This window comes from Chiroxiphia lanceolata, chromosome 6, assembly GCF_009829145.1.
Source record: "Chiroxiphia lanceolata isolate bChiLan1 chromosome 6, bChiLan1.pri, whole genome shotgun sequence".
Lineage (NCBI taxonomy): Eukaryota > Metazoa > Chordata > Aves > Passeriformes > Pipridae > Chiroxiphia > Chiroxiphia lanceolata.
The window spans coordinates 10,619,721-10,643,126 of NC_045642.1; the positions used below are offsets into that span (position 1 = coordinate 10,619,721).

The following is a 23,406-nucleotide window of genomic DNA, read 5'->3' on the forward strand; positions in this document are numbered from 1 at the left end:
ACACACTGTTTGGTTTTGAATGATTTCTTCTCCATCACTTTAATGTGCTGTGAGCCCCAGACTTCCAGAGGAAGCTTCCCGAGGTCTCTGAATGTGGCTGGACCTGCAGGGAGGGCAGGGAAAGCGGGCAGCACGTGGCAGCCTCCAGAGCCAGCCTGTCAGTGCGAGGATGGCACTCCCCCACCCTTGAAAAGCACCTGGTGGGAGTGTAGATGAAGGAGATGTGGCAGCGCTGAAGGCTCAGGGCCCACGTTGACTCTGACACTTTGCAGCTCACAAATTCTGCCTGTGTTTTAACAGTTTCTCGCTGACATTAATGTTGAATCCTTGTAGCTTCACTTTTTGAGAAGGTAAGTGCCTTTTGTCAAACCTAACTGATTTCCTGAACAAAGGTGCTCCCTTCCACATGCCCAGGAGACATAGTTGTACATCAATGCTGTTATGGTGGGAAAAACAGATGGTAAAGTGCTGTGGGCTAGGACAGACTAATGAAATGTAAGGAGGCTTATTTTGTTATAGAATAAGGGAGTTGTTATCGTGTGCTTTGGTACCAATATCCAAGCAAGATTCTTTCTGTGGAAATTCAGTAGCTCCTCGGGGAGCATGTATGTGATGGTGATGTGAAAATGTGTGCTTGTTTTGCTAAGGCAGCATCCTCAAAGTGCAAAGGAACTTTGAAAGAATGCTCTAAGTCAGCATCCAGCAAGTGCCTTGACTGCAGTAGAACTAAACAAATTTTTGTCTTTCGAATCTCTAGTCCCTTGAACAAGAAGTGCTGTGACATTTGCTGCTGTAGCAGAAGTTAAAGGTCCAAGTTCTGAGTAAAATTTTCAGAGTTACCCTAGCGACTTAATAGTTCATATTCAGTATTCAGTCATTTGGACTTCCAAGACAGAACTGGACTGGTCGTTAAAAAACACTTTCCGGAATTACTGCAGAATTTCTATCCTGTTGTGTTAGTTGATGGTGATATTCTAATACAGTAGGAACAAATGTGCTGGTAAAATGCATTTTGCCAGTATCTTTTGAAGTGTTTTAAACAAAAGTGCCTCAGCTGTCCATTTTGTGCTGAAGTGGACTGCAAAACAGCTAGTGTGCTTGTTGATGCTTGTTGAAAGCATACTCTTGAAGAAGTACTGCTGTGACCATTAATCTGTTAAACAATTTATTTAAATCACGGGTGCAAACTGGTCCTTACAGGGCTACACGTGAGATGTTAAAGCACAATCATATTTTACCTAAAGGTCAATTTAAAATATGCTCAATAAAAAGTCATAATGTGCATACCTGGCACATAAGTTATGAGATGGTAATTCAGTTCACGTAACTCAGGTGGTTAAATCTCCTACAGCCCACTCCAAACAAGTAATTTGTGTACCATCTTTAAACAAACAAACAAACAAGCCACAAAAAAAAAAAAAAAAAAAAGAAAGAAACAGGAAGATATAGGATGAAAGCAATTAAAATATTTTTTAATATATGAAATTATTTACAGGGAGACTTTACCATGGTTTCATGTTTAATAGCTTTAGGTTTCAGACTAGAAGAATGTTACTCAGTAGTGTCAATAGTTAATTCTGTTTTACCAAATGGGTGTCCTTCTTCATCCTAGCATAGTATTATGTTCTCTCAGTGCAGAGTCTGTTTCTTTCTCAGGGTGGGTGAAACGAGCCATGGATTGTCTGTAGCTTTCAAGAAAAGTTTTCTGGCCAAGTGCAACACAAAACAGTACCTTGCTGTTTGCTATCATGCTGCTCCAGTTGAATTTGTAGAGTGTATGTGCTTTTGATGTGATTCCTCCATTAGAAAAACACAGCAGTCAAGTTACCAACATTGCAAGGTTGTCCAGTGTTTTGAATTCTGAAACAAAATAAGATATTGTATAAAATACTGAAATGTTTATAATAATCTAGAGAATAATTCAATATTATCCGTATTACTGGATAAGCAAAGCAACATCTTAAAATCGAGTCTTATTGGACAGACTGCCACCCTACCACAGTCTGTTCCAGTTTGACCCTATTTTTACATACCACCTATGAGCTGCAAAGTGCCTTTCTCAATACTAGGTGAGCATTCAAGATTTCACACCTCTTTTTCTAACTGGTCCACAACGAAAAATGAAGTGATATTAGCAGGTAGGCTGAGTTCTCTGAAAATAAGTAGGAACCTGTTAATTAAATCTATTAGGCATAATTGCATTTGATTCTTCTACTTCTGTACAGTTTTGCCAACAAACTGAATTGAGTAATTCCCCCAGCCAGAGCCATCATTCTGCTTCTGCCCAGAAAGATGCTCAGACTGAACCATTGCTGCTTTGACATAAAAAAGAAATAAAATGCTGGTGGAGCTTTACTGTGATTACCTGCAGCCTTCAGGCTTCTGTGAAAGGCTGAGTGGACTAATAAAAACAGCTCAGCCCTGAGCGTTTGCAGGCACACCCCTTTCTTTTGCACGAGCAACCTTGAGCTACAGCATGCACTTCTTAGAGTTACAGCCAAGCCTGCTCATTTGTTTCCAGTGACTGATCCGTATCATTCAGAAAAAAAAATGAAAACTTCCTTTATTTTCTTCTACTGTGTTTTCTGTGGTGACGATGTGCTGAAATAACAAATTTCTTCGTATTAGTTAAAAATGAAAATTAATGACAGTTTCCCTTTCTGTTTTCTAGTAGTAGTTCCAGGTAAGGGATAAACGAGCTGCAACAAAATGTTCATTTGTAGAGTTAGTGTTTCCTAGCAATCCCCTTTAAAGATCATCTTGCTATATGACTACCTCAGTCTCTCTAAAAATAAAAGCACATCTGAATAGATCATAAATGTGTCTAAAGTAGTTCCTGTTGGTCTGTCTAGAAATTGCTTTCTAAATGTTTATTGCTCTTCTAAGGCATCAGTTTTGTGTGCAGGAATGTTAATAACCTGACCTGTGGATGGAGTTTGTTGGGGTGTGACCTTGTTGGTCTTTCCATGGTTCTTACAGTTTACTTCAATCCCTCACAACCAACAATCTGGAAATGTGCTCTGCTAGGTCCTTTTATTACCCTGCTCTTCTCCTGTAAGGCATGACTGAACTATTCAGCTTTTCTCTGTTCAGCCTCTTAAAACCTAGACTCACCTCACTTCAGCCAGCTCAGACTTGTTATCATTTCTGTGGGGTGAAAAAAACAAAACTTCGTTAAGGGGGGCAAAACCTTGGATTGATCTAAACCATTAATGGCAACTTCATTAAATTTTATGCAACTCTGTCAGTTTACATCTGCTGCAGATCTGCCCTGGCAGTGTTACAGGAGGGTAAACAGGGGAGTTAATCTTGACCAGAAACACCACCATTTGTTTTCCTTCTATTCAATCCCTGCACTGACTGCTTTCAGCATTCAAATATTTTATTTTTTTTTTTATATGAAGCTCCTGCATATCTCCTCAGGCCTGGTTTGTTCTGTTTTTCTTCTTTCTCTCCTGTTTTATCAGAGTTTTCACACACGTAGGAACATACACATATAAAACAAGTTACAACATCAACAATGAACAAATAGCAGCAGATAGTATCAGCAGCTTCTGGGAACAAAAAAGATTCCCAAATACACACAGCATAATTTCCAGCTTCCCTTTTGTTATAGACAAGGGCATTAACGTTATGACAGAGGCATTAATTTGGTGCTTCTGTCCACTCTCATCTGTTGATACCGCTGAGTTATCAAAGACACCTAAAGCATGATGTTTCCATTTCATCTTTCTCATTGTTCTTCCAAGAAAAAGGTTTGATTTTAGCAAAATTAATTCTATTTGTGAATAGCAAACAGGGAATCATGGAATAGTCCTGTGTTACGTTCCTGGGCTTGTATGTAACCTGTTAATCTTCAAGAGGACATATCTCCATCTAGCAAGCTCCCCTTCCTTCCCCTTTTTTTTTTCTTTCTTCTAGAGAAACCTCCCATATATCTTTGTAGTCAAACAGAGTAGAAAGAATTTGTATAATATAATAATTTCATGCCTTTGGTCCTAATTGTAATTACTGAGGCCTATGAGGCCACTCATATGAGGGTGTATCTCTTGCTCTTTGAAGACCCAATTTCACAACTGCAGGAAACAGCGATAAAAAGGGACAGGATGAGATAACAATCAGTTGTGTTTGCATATTTCCTCTTAAATACTTAACCAGCATTTACTTGTTGATAACAATGAACAGTTAATTGCTAATTTAGAACAACTTTTAAAACGTTGTTTTGCTTCCTGCATGAACGAAAATCATTAAAAAGCCACTATGGGGTCAGCCTACTGCTATTCAGCATATTTATCTTTGCCATTGGCTTTTGGGTAAAAGTGCTGCTTCTGTGTAGAGGCCACAAATCTTGTTTGTGCTTCCTGTTGCAGAATGTTTATTACACAAGCAGTCAGCAGCTCCACGTGGGTGTTCTGAGTCCCACTATCGACGATGATGACAACAGATGCCTGGTGGATGTGAACAGCAGGCCCAGGCTCATCGAATGCAATTATGCCAAAGCCAAGAGAATGAAGCTTTACTGGCAATTTACTCAGGTAATTCTTACTCAGCAGACATTTTGGAAAAGTTTAAAAGCTGTTTCTGTATCTGAAGTGTGAGTAAAATGTTCACTAACAGAACAGAACGAGATTTATCCTTGCTTTCTTTGCACAGAGCCAGGAAGCTGTTGTTTAGATTTGCTCCCAATGTCAGCTACCAAAGGAGAGTACAAAACTTGTATTATATTTTCTAAATTCGTCATAAATAATTTGTTTACTGTTATGGAATTATCTCAATCAAAAAAAAAATCCCAAAAAAACAGGAACAAGGAACAGAAATCTTTTTACTTGTTTAGAAGTAGCAACTCAGAAAAGGCAGTAGTGGATCATTAGTGATAACAGCCTCATAATGAGCTACTTTTGCAGTTCCTTTCTTAAAAAGGCTAATGATTTTGTGTATGTGTGTGTGGGAGTGTGAGACAGATAAAGAAAGAGGTGCAAGTAAAGACTGAGAAGTGAGTTTGCAGGGATGAGAATCCTGATAGGATACCTAGCTCAAGCCTTGTGTCCACACTTCATAACTGATTTAGCAACTTGAGGAAGAACTATAAAGAAGCCATAAAAGTTCTGGGGCTGAAAAACATGCTCTGCAATGTAATGCTTATGGAGATCACTGTTTGGTTTAGCTAAGAGGAAGTGGCAAGGTCACTCACAGCATATCAGTGTTTCCACAGAGGGACACAGGTTATCCTGAGGGCAAAACAGGTTCCGGTGGCTGAAAGCTAAAGATAGTCAAATTTGGTCTGTCAAAGGAAGATGAGATTTCCCTAAGGTAAGTTTAAGACCATAGAAGTTTACCATGTCAGGTACTGACAGGTTGGTTGTTTTGGATCAATAAAATGAAATTACATTACTTTCTAAAACAAGTGCATGACTTAGCTTCTGGGGAAAATGTCATCCCAAGTGTGAGCTTGCCTGGTCTCACAGTTGCTTCTCTGCAGTTTTGAGTCTACAAATCTAGTTGTGTACTCCAGCCCACAAGATGAAGCTTATCACTGAAGTAATTTTATTCCTGCATTTATTTTTTTCTGTAATATCCATGTGAGTTTGCAGATATCTTTTCTGTCAACTCATTAGTTTATTTTTCTATAACAGCCATTATCTGCATATTTTAGGACTTCGTTAATACAGATTAGCATCAGTCTTGGTGCAGAGAGCATCTGGACACTAATCACCAAAGCATACTATTAACATAATTGTCTTTTTACTTGAAAATAATCCAGATATTTGTCTTTCAACAGTAACTCTCAAGTAGTAGACCTTAAATCCCTAAACTGGAGAGACATCCCAGCTTTCGCTTTCAGTCCCCTCAAGGGCAAAGTTTTAATTATGCCTTCTAACAAATTTTAACACTAGTCTTGCCATGAGGAGGACCTCACTGTATCCATCTCTGCACTTGATTTTTTTACAATTTCTAGAAACTATAATTAACATATTCCTTTAAAGAGTATTTCAGTAACATTTTAGTATTGTTCACCCTATTCAATGATTGCTCTGTATCACTCCAACCCTTTGGTGATAATTAATGGTTTCTACTCCAGGATACTGCTACTGTCTTAGATCTGATTATCTTAGGTCTCAGTTGAGGGGCAGCAGTAGAATGCCTTGATAATTTAGCCATTAAAAGCTTCAAAAATGGTATTTAACTGCATTAGGTTTGTTTCGATTCCACATTCCAAACACAGTCTCTCAATGAAGTTGCAGTGCTGTTAAACTAGACTCTATGGACTCTATGTTCCTTCTACAAAGGAACTTCTGCCCAGGAGAAGTGAAAGCTAATTAGTTGTTTCTTTAGGATAAATTAAGAGACAAATGAAATAATTAAAAGCTTTCTGTTCAAAAAGGATTTAGTTAATACCCAATGCAATTGAAATGTCATTATTGCTCAACGTACAGCCGGATACACAGCCCTGGGTATGTTCTGTAAGCTACAAGAAAGCTAATGAATGTAATCAAGGCTTGCCAAGATCAACTGATCAACTCCCTTTGAAATGCTCCCATTCAGTCTGGTGAAAAGATGTGTTTATGTGAATATGCTGGAAGCTGTCTCTCTGAAAAGAGTCTTTTTTTATTACTTTTTTAAGGCTCTGGTGGTTCTTTTCCATATTGTGCAGTGAGCAGAACTCCTGCAAGTAAGCAGGATGCTTATGTAGTCTTGAAATTTGTGAACTATTATTAAAATGTAGATTTTGGTTGTAGCTTTCTATAGCACCTTCCTTTGGCTGCAAGTGTGCTTGGACTTTTCTTGACCCATTCAATAAGACTGTCTGATGCTACAGATAATTAAAAATACAGCAGTGCAAGTGGAGAATTATCGTAGAAAGGGACTGGGAAAACAAACTCACCACCCAAAGGAGGATAAACCCATTGACCTAGACTTCCCTGACCAGCACAAAAATCAGTATTTTTTCCTGCATTCCATTTATGTTGAATTAATTTGAAGGAGGAAACAGTCTCACTGTATCACAATATAAGCTGAGAGGCACCACAATAGTCTGTGGTAGGACATGGATGTGGTTGGTAGAAGCCTGCACAGATTTTTTAAAAAAGTATTCTTCAGATAACATTTTCCTCCTCTTTTGCCTTGTTGAAGTGTAATGATGAGCGAATTCTGTATGACAAAAGTGGGGTCATCCTGAGCTAGGAGACTCCTTGCCTCCATGGATCTAGTCCAGTATTATTTAATTATTAGTTTGCATCTTTGAATGATTAGAAGCATGTGTGTATACACATACATATATATATATATATATATATATATATCTTGATTTTTTTTTTAAAAAATGTATCTTTTACTTTGGTTTTAAAGTTTTAAATTCCCTGGCTACCTTCAGTTGCAAGCAGCTGGAGTCAGGCAGCCAGATATCCACTGCTACCTTGTGGACAAAATGGTGGTTTGATGGACAGTCAGATGGAGGGAAAATACCTCTGGTATCTTTCTGCACAGGGCAAACTTGCATTGAGCATTCAAAGCTTGTATTATGTGTTTGTATAATCAGGATCTATCTGAGCACATTTCCATGCTCTACGGTTTTGTACTGCTGCCAAATGCAATAAGACCCAATAAAATGTAGGCTTCAGTGACATTCTTTCTTCCAAAGCTTCTTCAAGTCCTTATAACTGTAATTATGTCAAATTATGTAAATTAGCCCTGAAAAGATTTACATCAACTGGGTAGGGTTCAAGAATCCTATTGTTCAGGCTGTTTGTCAAGTCTTCTCTTAGGGAAATGTTTATTTTGGAAATACTTTTGTGCTGGTAAGTCTCCTAGGTGTTTGACAGTTCACCTAGTTCAGTCTGTCTCACTGCTTTTTCAATTAATCAGAACAAAATTAGACCTTATAGCAAAAAAATGGTAAGTGATTCAGAAATAAGCCAAGGCAGAGAGGATAGAGACAAGAATTACATAGTAGTAAAACGGCCAGAATTTTACCAAAATATTACTTTAAGCAAGGAAGCTTCTCTGGCATCATGAACCACAAGGAAAGCAAAAACTAACCTCAGTTGTGCATTATTTAGTAGTAAACAATTAATCCTGCTCACACCCTGTGAGTTCTTTTCATCAAGGAGCAGGTGCAGACACAGCATGCCGGCAGCAGCACCGCGCTCCCTGAGGAACTGAGGGCTGGAACCGAGTGTCAGGTCAGCAGCACTCGGGTATGACAGTCACTGCTCAGTAAAGCTGCTGGCACTGCTGCAGTGACTGTGTTACATGGTCTGTGTGGTGACAGAGAAGGGGCCACAAGATGTAGGATGTAGGCCAGCACACCGTGGGACATCCTTCAGTAGAAGCTGCTTATGGCCAGAACCATGCTCTTCTGAACTGACTCTCTGAGATGATTAAGTTTGTTCATGTGCTAAAGAAATAGCACATTCTAAACGCTGCAATCAGTTTTTCTGGAGGGAGTGGATTGGCTTGGGGTTTTAAGAAGTCTCCAGTCTGATTTCTCAGGTTTATTGCTGATGGCAGGTCAGACGTTTGCCTTACAAGTGAAATTCGTCTCTACATACCTCACCTGGGTGGCAGCAGGTCAGCGAGAAAGTACACTTACATCATGTCAGGAGTCCTCCAGAGGCATAAGAAAGACAAAAGGAGGGTTTTTCTGTAACTACTCTTTATCTTGAAGTATCTTCATGTTTCTACTTAGTTGGATAGGGTTGTGACTCCCTTATGCTAATCAGACTACCTATGCTGTCACTATTTGCTGTCGTGAGAAACATGACAGGTGAGGGCTCTGTGTAAAAAGAGGTATAAGAGAGAACACAAGGCTGACCTAAAACCCTGAGACTAATCCTTTTAAGGCTGCTCCATGTTGAATTCTTTTTGCTACAGCATAAAGTAATTCACCTTCCAGTGTGGTTGCCATAGAAAGGTGGGAAAAATGCATCTGTGGGGACAGACACTCACCACAACCTTCATGGGAGGGAGAGGATGTGCAGGGCCTACATCTCACCTCAGTCCTCTTCCCATGATAACATAGCTTTGCATGTTGTGGGGAATTGTGATTATAGTCAGTGCTGCAGGTTTCCACAGGAGATCTTCCAGTTCAGAAATGTTTGGAGGGGGCGGTTTGTGCTATCCCGAGAAACTGCAAACAAAATTTGTTGCTGACAGCTGTGGTATAATTTCCTAAATATCAAAGCAGGAATTGCTTTGGAAAGAAAAGGGAAGACAGACAAGCAAATTAACTACTGAGTTGTTATAGTATTCCACAGATCAGCATGACGATTTAGATCTCATTTAAATAGATATTAGATAATAGATACTGCAATACTACTGCTAGCTAGCACCACTACCCACAACCACATCCCAGAAAAGCACAGGAATGCAGGATGCAGACTGCATGGCAGGATTAAACTGGTGGCCTATGAAGCAAGGAGAGAGTCTGTGTACCAATTTCATATGCCCCCTTGCTGAGCACACAGTGCAGATGCAGAGCCCAGTTCCTTCTAATGTCCACTCTAGTTTTCAGCCCATACATTAGCCAAGGACATCAGTGTACCAGAGGGATTCATTTCAGTAGAGCTGTGTGTGTCTAAGGGAAAAGTGGTCCCCATCAACTTCATCAGATTCTTCCATTATGAGAGCCACAGGATAGAAAAACAGCATCATTAATTTATCAAGAATTTGGATTTATGCTGTATTTCTAATCCCAAAGGGTGCAAATACTCTCAATATGTATTTGTGGTATAAGGCATGTTGTACTGCTATACAGCTATATAATTAGGCAGTGCTGTTTGCCTGGCAGCTCAGAACAGAAAGGGGTTGTGATCCTGTTAAAAGAAATACAGACTTTGATCCTGCAGGAGAAATACAAAGGAAAATAGAACCTAATTATTCAATTAAATGAACCAACAGACTAGGTTAAACCCTGTACTTTTAGTGAGGCTATCTGATTTTTAAATAACCGGTGTTGCCAAGTGTGAAGTTTTGAACTTCAGACCCAAAAGAGCATATCCACAAGCCCCAGGAGCCCCAGTGAAATGGTGGTGTATGGGTACAGCAGCACTTTCTTCTATATTTAGATATTCTTTGCCCATTTTCGATCAAATGTTACCCTAGCTTGCCTGTACCTTATATTTTAACTAACTGGATAACGGCACAATGTGTTACAGCTGAAGGAAAAGGAATTTGAACCATTGTTCTGCTTAGACATGAGAAAGTAATAGTTAATGTTTTAATTTTCATTTTGCTCTAAATTTGTCCCTAATTCATGTGCAACTTAATATTCCAGTTGTATTTTAATATGACAATATGAGTTTAAAGAAACAGGTATGTTAAAGAATTCCTTTTTTATTCTCCTTGAACTATGTCTTACTATAAGCCTGTAAACTCTTTAGTCCCATTTAAGCAGAATGGAATTGTGAGAAGTACAAAAATCTGAAAGCATTCTGTCTTTCTCCATTTTGAATACTTGACTTCAACTTAAATATGAAAATGTATAAGCAAAAAACATGTACAAAAAATAAGAAATACAAATATTACTATATAGTATTGTGTTTTAACAACTAATGTTAAATTTGCTTGGCAATTATTGCTGTAGCTAGTGGTGATCAAAATTCCATTGTAGCAGTTTAGTCTTCTATTTGGAATAATTTTCTAGTAGCAAATTTTAATCTTTGAAAATTAGGTGTAGAACTTGCCAGCTAGAAAGTTTGTGTGTGAATACAGCAATAAAATGAGCTTTTAGTGGGTGCATTTCAAGTCTTTTCTAGCATATCACATTATGCAGTATTTACTCTCCTGAGGACTACATTTAAAATCCAAAGACACTTGTGCTGAATTAATTTAGAAGGAAGTTAACACATACCCATGTTTTTCCTTCAAAACAGATACCCTATTTGCATATTTTAGCATATAATTTTTAAACACCACATTTATTTTACAAAGAAATTATTTGTTCTAGTTCTGTATGATTTTTCCTAATTTCAGATGTCCAGATACGCTCCATCTAAAAATCACAATGACAGCTGCTGCTGAAAAGGTACTGCATGGCATTCTAACATCAGGCATGTAAAAGAATGGCCAAATCCAGATTATTTCCTACAAGTTGTCTGATAACCAGCACTTACCAAATGAAGCGGCTGAGTTTTGGGAGATCCGAGCTCTGTTCCCGGTCCCCTCTTTGCATTACTGCACCAGTCACTTCTTGGGTTCTGCATTCCTCAGCTGGGAGATGGATGGAAGGATTTTTGCCTTTAGCATACATCTTTTATTATTTGTAACTTCCCAGATGAAAACAAAACTCTGTCCTGATGAAGTCAGTAAAAGTTGCATCTTTAATTCCAATGGAGACAAAAGCAGTATCTATGTGACTAAGGTTTGGCTACCAAATAACCTCCTGCAGTCCAAGATGCAAAGATGAGAAAAATGTTCCCTTGAAAGTCAAATAAATAAGGATGAAACAATGATGTCTATGACAAGAAAAGAGGGTTTGTCATTCAGTGAAATGATCAGGCCATTAAGTCTGGTATCTTGAACTCAACAGCAATGACTCTTGGTATAACAGACAGAAAAATACATGATTTCCATTATTGTCTGAGTAAACTGTGAGAGGTTTGTGCAGCAGCAGCAAGGACATTCCTTTTCCAATATCAATGATAATCAGCTTTTTGTGGTTACTAGGGAAAAGCCATTTTCATTATTTAGACACTGTGATCAGAGTCCCAAAGAGCCCAACTTAAATTCCCATGTTAGAATATGCAGATCAATTGAAATACTAGTGCAGATTCATTTCCTAATTTTCTTGACTTGGCACTCAATTTATTTCTTGGTCTCTAGAGACTGGTTTAATCATAAGCATATAATGACAATGGAAGTAGTTTGGTTTCTGGGTTAAAATGAGCTAAGCCTCCTTCATATTGAGCATTCATGTTAGAAAACCTGGATTAATTGAATACAACACACACACGCAAAAGAAATAAAATTGTCATTCAGTATTTTTGTTTTCCAAAGGAGTTATGTCTCACAAACAAATAGGCATTGCTCTCATCTAAAACTCAAAAATCTTTAGGAATCTGTTATTATATCCGTGGGAAAATATAAAAATCTTGGGTTTCCTGATTTTGCTGAAAGGAGTTTCTTCTTTGTCTGGCTGAAGATGAATAACTAGGTATCACCTATGCTAGGTTGGTAAATAACAATGGGAAGCTGTCTTCTTTACATTAGTTTGCTATATATGCTATGTTAGAACAGTATTTTCCTCCATAAGGAGAAAAAGAGAATAAAGCAGTAAGGTGCTCTTAGGCATGAGCTTCAGGTGCATGATGTCAATGTGTATAGTTTTATGCTCCTCACTACCAGCAAGACATTGAGGTGCTGCAGCATCTCCAGAGAAGGACAACAGGGCTGGTGAAGGGTCTGGAGCACAAGTCTGTTGAGGGACAGCTGAGGGAGCTGGGGGGGTTTAGTCTGGAGGAAAGGAGGCTGAGGGGACACCTTATCACTCTACCTGAAAGGAGGTTGTAGCAAGGTGGGTGTTGGTCTCCGTTCTCAGTGACAGGACGAGAGGAAATGGCCTCAAGTTGTGCCAGAGGAGGTTTAGATTGTCTGTCAGGAAAAATTTCTTCACTAAAAGGGTTATCAAGCACTGAAACAGGCTGCCCACAGAAGTGGTGGAGTCACTATCCCTGGAGGTATTTCAAAGACACGTAGATGTGCCATTTGGGGACATGGTTTGGTTGTGGACTTGGCAGTGCTGAATTAACAGTTGGACTTGATAATCTAAAAGGTCTTTTTCACCCTAAACAATTTTGTGATTTTATATACCAAAATTATGATTACTTCAAAACCAAACAAAGAGGCAAAACCTAGGAATACACAATTTGCTGCATTACAGATCAGAAAATTAATTAACTGGATTAATTACCTCATCTAGAAGACTGCCTCAGGCAGTGGTCAGTGCTTGCTGTTTCAGAGAAATGAGCTCTGTTCTGAGCGAGCAGTTCACTGTAGGACCAGAAAGAGGATTACTTTTTTGACCCCTGAGGTGCTCTTTTCGATAAGATTGAGAATTGATTTGTCTGAATGATCATCTCAGCATGCCTACAAGGAGTTGTTTTATCAGCACTCTTAAAATTAACTCAGCTCATAAAAAACATCTAGTCAGTCACTGAACACCGACGGCTGTGACAATGAATTCAACAGGTTTCCTATATCCTAATAAATCACAGCAGTTTTGCAAATTTCTAAACTAACAATCCTTTTTTCCTAAGTTTGTTTAACAGTTTCTCACTGGTATTCGTACTTTTGATCACTAAAGTCAGGTCCCATTAATTTTCATTCATATCCTAAGCCAAGTCCTGTTTCTTTTTCGTGTTCATGTATTTTGTAACTCCCCACCATCTGAATATTCCATCACACTTCAAAGTGTCTTTGTTGCCTTTCTCCATCTTCCACTTTAGACATCTTGAAGCAAGCCTAGATCAAGGCAGATATATCAAGCCTGAGTTGTTTGCAAAAGTCATTTATATGTAATCTCAGAATGAAAGAGAAAAAGGTAACTTTTCTGAGCTTTTCACAAAATGTATTTTTAAAATAAGCAAATAAAGCCAATGTCTCCAGTGCTCCCATTTTTTTCCTAGTTGTATCAAAATATTGTTTCATTATGCAGGCAGCTACTGCATGGCACAATCTATGAAATAAACTATATAAGAAAAAAATTTGTATTTTTAGTTAGAGCAAAATTATTCTGCAGAAAACAAAGCAATAACTTTTCTATAGGCCAGGTCTCACTCATGACTCCAGAAATGTTTAGAAACATAGGATTTACTGATATCCAACACTCCTGCTTAGTACAAGAGGTAAAAAATGTAGCAGTTCTTATTGTTGTGACCTTACATAGTTTAGAAACATATCTTAAATTTAAATTTAGAACTTTAGAGCATCAAAGTTCAAGCACTAAGTAGTTAGTGACTACTTAGTATAGAGGGTTCTGCATTTACAGTTCTTTGAATGCTACCAGACAGGACAGCAGGCAAAGGAGGATGCGGGAGAGGCACTTGGGAACGGCATCCCATCTAGTAGCGAGGAAAAAAAAACAAACCAGGAATATCAGTCTGTGAATCATCTCTCACCAACATGCATTGCTGGAGCTCACTCTTTTATGAGTGTCAGTTCTCAAAAAGGTGTGTAATTGTTTTCTAAATGGTTTGTCCAGTTCACTGGTTACTCAGGACAGCAGCTGTGGTCAGAAAAGCCCCATCATTATCAACTGCACAACATAAAGCCAGTTTTTGCTTTACTGCAAAGGACTTACTAGGTAATCCTAGCTATCAGAAGATCAACATAATACACCATCATCTGGATTTGCTGCCAAAACAAAACCAAACAATATGTTCAGCTGTAAATCCTGCATTTAGCCATAATTATCAGGGCTATGTATGGATAAAGGATTCTCTTTTTAATCTACTTCCCACTGTACCACACCCACACACACATCCCTGGGAATAGGGTTCAACAATTAATTTTAAAAATCATATTGTATACCTAAAATATTCGTTTCTGCAGATGGTTTTCTAGTACATCAGGAAAATTTCCTGGCCACTGCTGATGAAGTAAAAATTCATGTTTAGTTTCTGAAAAATGTCTGACAATCTTTCTAGTCTGGCTAATGTATTCTACTATAAAACTTCCTTCCATTTTCTTAGTTTTATCCCCATTTTCTGAAGGAAGAATGCATTTTCAGCTATCATATCCTGAAGAGTTTCTTGATATTTCAGTGAAGGCTTGAATTTATTTCTTTTCAAGGTATTATTTTCTTAATCTTGTTATTCACAGTCTGTTATAAATCTCTGATAAAATTTTATATATATATGGAGAGATATTAGTGATAGTTATAAATCCATACCTTCCATTTCTGATTTGAATGCTGTATGTCTGTTTTCTCTATTGCAGTTACATTCTCTGTACAAAACTGCATTTCCTTTTGCCAGGTTTAGTTGCCTTTGTTTTAATACTTTAATTAATGGTATTGTGTATTTCTACATCCTGAAAATTTAACTATTGCACCTTTAAAGGGCTGTGCTCAGAACCTGGGCTCTTCTACATCCATGTAGCCAATCTAGATTAAACAAAACAGAAAATGATTGCATAAACCACTAGCTTCTAAAACCCAGTCTGGACATACAGATGAGGCTGCATCATTTGATTCATCACAGCTGCAGAATAAAAAAATTTGTTGCAGCAATATAAAAATCCAGCACTTATGATTATCTAAAACCTGAACACTCACTCAGACATCTTGGTAATGGAATGAGACACAACAGTTTATTGTCTACATCACGGTTTAACTGTTGAATGATGTGTCTAATTCCACTGTCAGAGGATGTTTCATAGTATTTATGCATTGGTTACAAGCAAGTGGCTCTAAGACCAAGGCTTGGGTGGCTTGTCAACAGATTCTGAGTGTAGGAAGAGGAAAAAAAATAACTTTTTTTTCCTTGAAAAATGGTTTGGCTGATCCCTATTTTAACACCACTTAAATTAAAATTGTACATAGCAATTAGTTTTGGTTAGTATTGAAGAAAGAAATTCACATTTTAGGTGTGTCTGGTAGGCCTATCTACCTGTAAATAGGGATCTAAATAGCTGACAGACAACACCTTTTAAATATATCCCCCTGCTCTATATAATACTTCATACACATGATAGCAGTTAAATGCACTGTATTTTCACAGCAGTCATCAAATATATTAGGAAGTAAGTGCCTTTGAAGAAGAGCAATGTACTTCACTGAGAAATATTTCAATTTAAATAGTTAAAATTAATTGATGAAGGGTTTGAACAACAAGGGGTATGCTATAGAGTCTGTTTTACTAACAGCAAACCTGTTTGAAAGAGTTGTGAAATTTATCATACTGCTTTAGATTTGAGAAGGCATTTATCAGTTACCTCTATATTATATATACCTATATCTTTTTTACAACTATAAAGTAGAAAATCTAGACCCAATAACATCATCCAGTATTTCCAAGCAATTGGCAATATTGAAGATACATTAATTACTGTATGGGATTAATTATTCCCTTTTTCCTACGAACACTTCCTCACTGCATCAACATCTGTACAGAATTGATCACACAGAGGAAAAAATGACTTGTAAAATTCAAGCAATTTTCTTTAGGATTAAGTTTGGTGTAGTAACAGTCACTGAAAATTTACTCCAATATTCCAGAGAAATGCATGGGAAGATCAAGTGTTCTGTTTAGAGTGGAGATTATCTATGTCTCATATACCACACCATAATTCTTCTATTTAAATGTATCAAAGCAACAGTGAAGATTAGACTTTCTGCCTCAAAGGCAGAGCGAACATGTAAATATTTGAGGTCACTGATTGAAGTCCAAGTAGAAAATTAATAGACTAGTGAATGCAATGATCTATATAGTATATGTGATATGAGACTGGATACACTCACTAACCTTTTAAGACCTTTTCCTATCATCCATGGTTAGGCAAGCTGGTAAAAGTACTTTTTTTTTTTCCTCTTTTAGGTAGAATAACATGAGCTTTAATGTGATGAGCAAAAAAATAGGTTTAAACTCTGCTAGGAAAAGCACATGCTTTAGAGTAACTTGTGAAAAATAGCTATCAGTCTGATTTTCAGTAATACATTCATTCAACATCCCTCAGTTTTACCAGTGAACAAACCCTGTCTTAACTTTCATGCTTATGAAGCTCTGGTTCAGTCTAAAGCAACAAGCCCAACTCCCTGTTTTCCCTTCCTGTGTTGCTTTTTCTGGGAAATTTGGAATCCCAGCACAACAACTTGCAGCTCACAGGCCCCATCACACCTACCTAAATGACTGGAATATCACAGATTACATCTAGCAGATGTGCCAATTAAAACAATGACTAAATTGACCAAGTCAGGTCTATTTTGAGAATTATTTTTCAGCTTTAATGGTGCCACATAGTCACATTCAAATCCTTCCTTTAAAATACCTAAATTATGTTAAGTAGCATCTCTGTTATTTTCTTGCCAAGTGCTTTTTAGTTCATACAACACAACCTTGGCAATCTAACTTCAGAGTAACAGAAAACAGCAAACTACCTGGTTCTTCCTGAAGAGAATTCTTACTGAAGAAAATTAGAATGGGAAATTTCCATTAAATACAACCAGAAATAAAACAACACTTTACACTGCAACCAGTAAATGTCACCTGATTAAAAGGCCTGTCATTCTGCACAAAGGATCAGTAACCATATGGTGAGATTTTTTTGCAAGTAAACACAGAAGCTGTTCAGATATTTTTGGCTTCATATATGTTTACAGAAATTTCTTAATGCATCTTTTTTCATTAATTCAGAACATGGTTTGTTTTGAAGGGAGTTTATCCGAGGAGTGTAACATGGTATGAAACCCCAGGTGTGCAGCAGCAATATTATGGAGGGGCAGAAGTTCCAGGTTACATGGGGTGTATACCCTGTATATATTGATTTACAGAAAAATCGTATTTATCCCTGGCATTTAGAAAGAAAGCTGTACCAGTGCTCTCTCCCATGTGTAGCCCTCTGTAGAGGAGATGATCTAGATACTAAAGAAACTGTGTGAGATCCTTCAACTAAGCCTGGTTCTGCAAGGACCAATATTCCAGAGAGGACCCATCCCACTTTACCATCCTACAGAACAAATACAGGAATAGACTAATAAACCAAACCCCAATAAACCAAAACAAAAACCATGGAACAGTTCAGCAAAAACTGTCAAATTACTTTGCACAGCTTATTAGCTCTAACCTAGAATAAAGTAAGGATATACTTGCTACATGCTGCTCTTTCTAAAAGCAAGTTTTACATGTGACAGAGTCCCATGGGACTGTCTACCAGGCATGTTGGACCATCCTGTTACTGCAAGGGTTTGCAGGTACATCCTTAAATGCTGTATTATTGAATAAATTCCAGTGAAAAACTGGAAAGTTCTTACATACAGTAGATATGCAGAAAGTACAATAACTCTAAAGGAAGTAAAAAGTATTGTCTTCCACTCTGTGCAGCAGGATGTGTGATTTGAGATAGTGTTAGTATTAAAAGTACAGTTATGAAGAACTCATCAATTTTCTGTGTGTCTGAGGCCACCAGCAAGAGTTGAGAGCATTTGTGCTTCTCATAGAAACTGATGGGCTTTGCAAAGCAAATTGAAGCAAGTTTTCAGTCAAACTTGTTAGTGCTGACACATTCAGTCTATTTTTTAGAAAATAGTTGACCTGGATATTTATTTATCCTCTTGAGACATCTACTGCCATTGAGCTGCCTCTCATCATCAATAATCTTAATCCTAACTCTGTTCAACTGGGCAGAATCCCTCTTGAACTTTTTTCAGCCTACAGAATTATATTTTATGTCTCATGATTAAAGACATTATCCCAGGCTATCAGTTTTTTGCCTTTAAATTGGAAAGTAGAGGTCTTACCTAGAATGGAGAAAAGAAAACAGTTAGGCAACTCACCTTTCACTTGGCCTAAAGTCTAGTAATACAATAAACCATTTTGCCAAACACACGATAAACCTGACTATGAGAGTTTTATGTAAGTTTTGCTAAGTGATTATTTAAAAAAAAAACCAAAACACACAAAAAACCACAAAACAAACAAACAAAAAACAAAAAAACAAACAAAAACCCAAACCAAACAAACAAAAAAACACCAAACCACCAAACTTAAAGGACAGTTTTGAACTTTGCCTGCATTTGGCTTTAGGGTTCCAAATGCTAATGATGCTGACAGACTGCAGAAATTCTTTAGGAATACTGTAATTTGGAGGCCAAGCCAGTCAGAGGAACAAATACAGCATTAGTTTTTTGATGCATCTGTCCTGCCTGCTCTCTTTTCTCAGTGGAATTATTTAGTTCATGCACTTCAATCCTTTCACAGCTCACTAAATCAGGCCTTGTGACATGCCCTAGGTGTGCTGTCATCAATCCAGAGGTAACAAACCAATACCACTGTCCCAGGCTTGCATGAGGCATATGAAGGGGACCTGAACACAGTTAAGTAGACTAACGACAGAAAATTTTAAGTAAATACTATACAAACTTTACTGCCTGTACCTCAGAGCAATTCTTTCATTTATATGCCTACTGAAAGGAATCAAAGCTGTGTAGACTGCATTCTTTCCAAGGGATGAAGCCATGGCTCTGCACAGGCCTCACATCTCTTAGGAGCTAAGTTGTTCTGTTTCTAACAGGGCATGAGTCTTTACATTTGTCTTTAGTGGGAAAAAAAAAACCCCACTCTGCTAAAAGCATCTGTGCTCTGTACAACACTCAATTCCCACATATTAGCTGCTACTTAACTTTGGTGTCCGTTTTACATTCCATTCTGCAGCTCCAAGGTACTCAGCAGGGTGATTTTCAGTAGCCACTGCAGAGTGCTTTCCACATCAAAAAGAGCTTCCTTGGTTTTTTATCTTCTGAGTCACTTGTTTCTGTTAAATAGAAGGCAGATTTCACATGAGGACACACCAGAAAAAGAGAAGAGGTATGAGAGGAGCTTTTTGTGTGGTTTTTTGGTTGCTTGCTTCTTTTGGTTTTCCTTAGGAGGGGTTTACACTTTGTTTATGTAGCTGCCTGTATTAAAGTGTTTCACATGAATACATTTAGTGTAAACACCTCAGTCTGCTCTACAAGACTTAGAAAAAAGGAAAAACACTGTCTCTTCTGTGACCTCCTCCTTCCTCTAACCCCAAATCCGCAAGGCATTTGGGCCCATTCAAGTGAAAGAACCCTTCACCACTGAAACAAATGGGAATTAGGCAGGAATATTCCCACTCAGCATGGCAGTATTTATGTGTTAGTGCTGCACCTTCCTCTACCTAACAGAGTTGTGAGTGACCTAGACCCCATGCACTGTCCTTGGGGAGAAAAAATAGGTACCACAGGATGGGATTCACAAAGTGCAGCCGAGAAATGAGGTGTTTGCTCCAGCCCAGCTGCTGAAGCTAGACTTGAGCATCCCAGCTCGGTCCTGTTCATAAAGCATAAGAACTGTTCTCAAGGTGGACACCACAGAGTTCTTTTCACAGAACTGAGGTGAGAAGAGTTGTACCAGAGAAACACACGTGTTTTAGCTGTCATGCTTTACAAACATGGAGAGAATTAAATCCATTCCTCCCCTTTCGCTAGTAAGTTAGAAATGACAGGCAAAGCCTAAAAGTACCATACACAGATTCACATCCCAAGTTCAAAAGTCAGGCAAGTAATAGACCTAACTAGTGTCCTGAACGGGTTAGTCTTCTGACAAGACAAAAAGTGGGACAACTTTCTTCAGCTTCCAGTGCGAGATCTGAGCTGAGGATGTCTCGGACGCTGAAACTGGGATGAGGGACAAGTCATAAATGAAAGACTCAAAACTAGTTAACATAACCAACAGCAACACAAGCACCTCCAGCATCAGCTGAAAACACAAGGAAGTTAATCTTGGTTTTAGGTTTTGGCAGAAACACTTGTAAACTGTAATTCCCAATTCCCACTTTAAACTCAGGTAGCTGACCCTGGGTGCCATGCAACACTGAGTCTGTGCAGTGAAAAAAACATACTCAACAGCTTTCACTAATGACAGAAACATTATGTTTTGCTACAAGAAAACAGAACAACTGTTGATTTTTGCAATGAGAAAAATATCTATTACCTTAGAGTTTTATATGTGAAGAACCTAGTTCAGATCTCATTAATGGGGGGAGGCTGGAGGGGGGGGAAAAAAATCATTCTCAGTACAATGAATTTTAGAAAGCCAAAGTAATCGGGGAGGTTGGGGGACTGAGGAGGGGGGTGTAGGGTGTATGTCTAGGATAAGAGAACAAATAGCACATAATAAAGCTTTGACTAATTTTTCATCCTAGTTTCTTGAAATTTCTTGCATGTCTTGCAGTTTTATTGCTTTTGGATAGCTTAGAGTTTATGCTCCCACTAGGCACCCAAATTTAACTACTGTTATTAATACAAATGTCAATAATGGTTATACAGTGGTAGGAAAATGCAGTTCACTCAGCATTTTGTTATGGAGGTATATTAAAATACCTCTGTATGCCTGTCTGTCTAGTGAAGTAATCAGTGAAAATTGTATCAAGACTGCACATAGGCCTACCATGAGGATTTACAGGAGCCTCATGTTTTGAATTTTTGTGGATTATTCTAGAAATGGTCTCACTTTCCCAAAGCTACATTTAAAATGTGGAGCTTTCAAAACTGATTCTGTATTGCATTAGCCAGGCCCAGAAAGTTATTTTAGAAGTCACTTGTTGGAGAAAGCACTTACTAAGCGTTACTGGTAGGATAGGAGGAGACCCTCAGCCCCCCTTCTGAATGAAGCAGAACCTGTACTGAATGGCACGAGCGGCCCTTGTTTGAGGAAGAAGCAGCTCTAAAACAGCACACAGCTGATATAGTTATGCCAACAGACTTGTGATTATAACAGAAATCTTTCCCAGTTACGACTTTATAATGCAAGCTATAACGCAGACTTGGAGAAAACTATGAGGTGGTGGTTTTTTGTATGGGGCCGGGGTTTTTTATAGCAACTATTTTTTTTCCATTGTACAAATAAGTAATTTAAATGCAGCTTCTCTTTCCACGTACACTTTTCAAATGCACTAATCTGTACTGACAAACACTCCATTCTTTGATTTGCAGATTAAGCCAGTAATTCTCTGCTACACGGGTTCAAGACACTCTAGGGAAAGCCACTTTCAGACTTCTGTACAATTACTCTACTCTGTGTATCTTGGAAGAAACTTCCAAGATAATAATGCTTACAAGTTATCTATTACCTTTATTAGACAGGGGAGAGGATGAGAGAACCAACTAAAAACAGATTTAAAGGGAGGGAAAATGTAATTTATGTCACCTGCATGACAATTTAATTGTAATTGAGGTCTATAGTTAACTGCTGATAGCCCCAGTGATTTAAGACTTCATGCAACTCAGCAGTGAAGGCTGGGCTTTAATATTGCAGTATTAAGCTGAGAATTGAACAGACTCAATACTGAGGATTAGCAACATAAGATTATAAAAGACATTTCAGTATTCAAACAATAAACAGTTTTTTGCATTTTGTCCTTTTTACAGGACACCCCTGGCCTCATTTGCCTTTTTTTGGTGTTCAGAAGTGCAGCAGAGCCACAAAGTCAGGGAACTGAAGCAAACAGAAAAGCTTTGGCTCATGGTTAAAATGTATGGCTAGGAACACAGCTCAATTCCAGAAATCCCATTTGCTGAAATGGAAACCAGGCAATTGAGGCTATTCCAAACTGCATCAGAGATTAAACCAGCCTGTGACAAAAGAACCTTCATTCCAAATCCAACCTAGTGCTTACCTTGTTTCTGACTGAAGCATTTTTAACAGTAGCAGTGGACTTTCGTAGATGGACACTGGGATGTTCTATAATTTATATTACCACAGAGAGTAGCAATGCAATAAGTTCACAATGTTTAATCCAAACACTTCTTTTTTTTTTTTTCCCCCATCTTTAAAGGGAGGCCCTATCCAGAACCGAAAATCCAAGCGCTGCCTGGAATTGCAGGAAAACAACGAAAATGAATTTGGATTTCAACTGGTCCTTCAGAAATGCACTGGACAGCGCTGGTCTATAACAAATGTCCTGAGAAGCTTGTCATCATAGCAGACTAAATTTTGTACCCATTTCTTTTGCTACTGTGTAGCAAATATTGCATTGTCGCCTGCTGTACTGTATTCCTCTTGCTCCCCATCCCCCCAGTTCCTTCTCTCCTCTTTTTTGTCTCTTTGATTTTATTTGGTGAGTGTGTGGGAATTGGGTTTGTGGGTTGAAAATAAGACGTTTTTATTTCACAATGATGTTTTCACGGCATTTATAGAGACGCTGAATGACAGGTGACGGGTAGGCTATCCTAAAATATTTTACAACTGTAAATAGGAAACAAATGGAGAATATTTATAACTCAAACTTTTATTGAATAAAAAAGTCCAAACACTATTGCTGTCTAGCTGTCTCCATGGAAATCATTTGGAAGTGCTGGTTTCATTGTTTTCATTAACCCAAGCCTGATTTCGACAAGTTGTTGCAGAGCAACAGTATTCTACAGACTTGTGATAAAAAGTCCTACCTGCACACTAGTAGCTACAGGGAGGGAGGATTTTCTCCATTCTCCCTCCCTGGAGATCTGTCTAGGCCACTATATCTACTAGTGTGCAAATATGGGGAGAGAGGTGTGGTGTGTGGAGGTGTATAATATGCACCCATGTACATTTTCTCTCCTGTACCACTAAATAAAACCCCAGAGAGAACCCCAGGGCTCAAGTGACACAGAGAAGAGAATTCATTAAGAAGAAGGGGGAAAAGCTACACTAGAAAAGCAGCAGCTACTAGAAGAAAAATAAAAAATAAACCCTG

The 23,406-nt window shown here is 38.2% G+C and overlaps 1 protein-coding gene and 1 long non-coding RNA gene across 6 annotated transcripts in view; one reads left to right on the forward strand and one right to left on the reverse strand.

Moving 5' to 3' along the window:
• The window catches only part of GALNT18 (polypeptide N-acetylgalactosaminyltransferase 18), a 227,848-nt gene extending 204,851 nt beyond the window's left edge, over positions 1–22,997 (forward strand). For all 3 annotated transcript variants that reach the window (XM_032692503.1, XM_032692504.1, XM_032692502.1), the window contains 2 exons: positions 4,371–4,535; positions 22,510–22,997. In XM_032692503.1, coding sequence (XP_032548394.1) covers positions 4,371–4,535; positions 22,510–22,656 — 312 coding nt within the window. In that variant the 3' untranslated portion in view covers positions 22,657–22,997. The remainder of the gene's footprint in view (positions 1–4,370; positions 4,536–22,509) is intronic.
• Positions 1,498–18,622, reverse strand: LOC116789102. Of its 3 annotated transcripts, none has more exons than XR_004357888.1 (5): positions 14,297–18,622; positions 12,908–12,987; positions 11,112–11,208; positions 3,115–3,147; positions 1,498–1,860 (listed from the first exon to the last, which is right to left on the reverse strand). It is a non-coding gene; the product is annotated as an uncharacterized LOC116789102 (long non-coding RNA). The 3 variants fall into 3 exon arrangements; XR_004357890.1 differs by having other exon boundaries at positions 12,908–13,083; XR_004357889.1 differs by lacking the exon at positions 3,115–3,147.
• Positions 22,998–23,406: the final 409 nt, after the last annotated feature.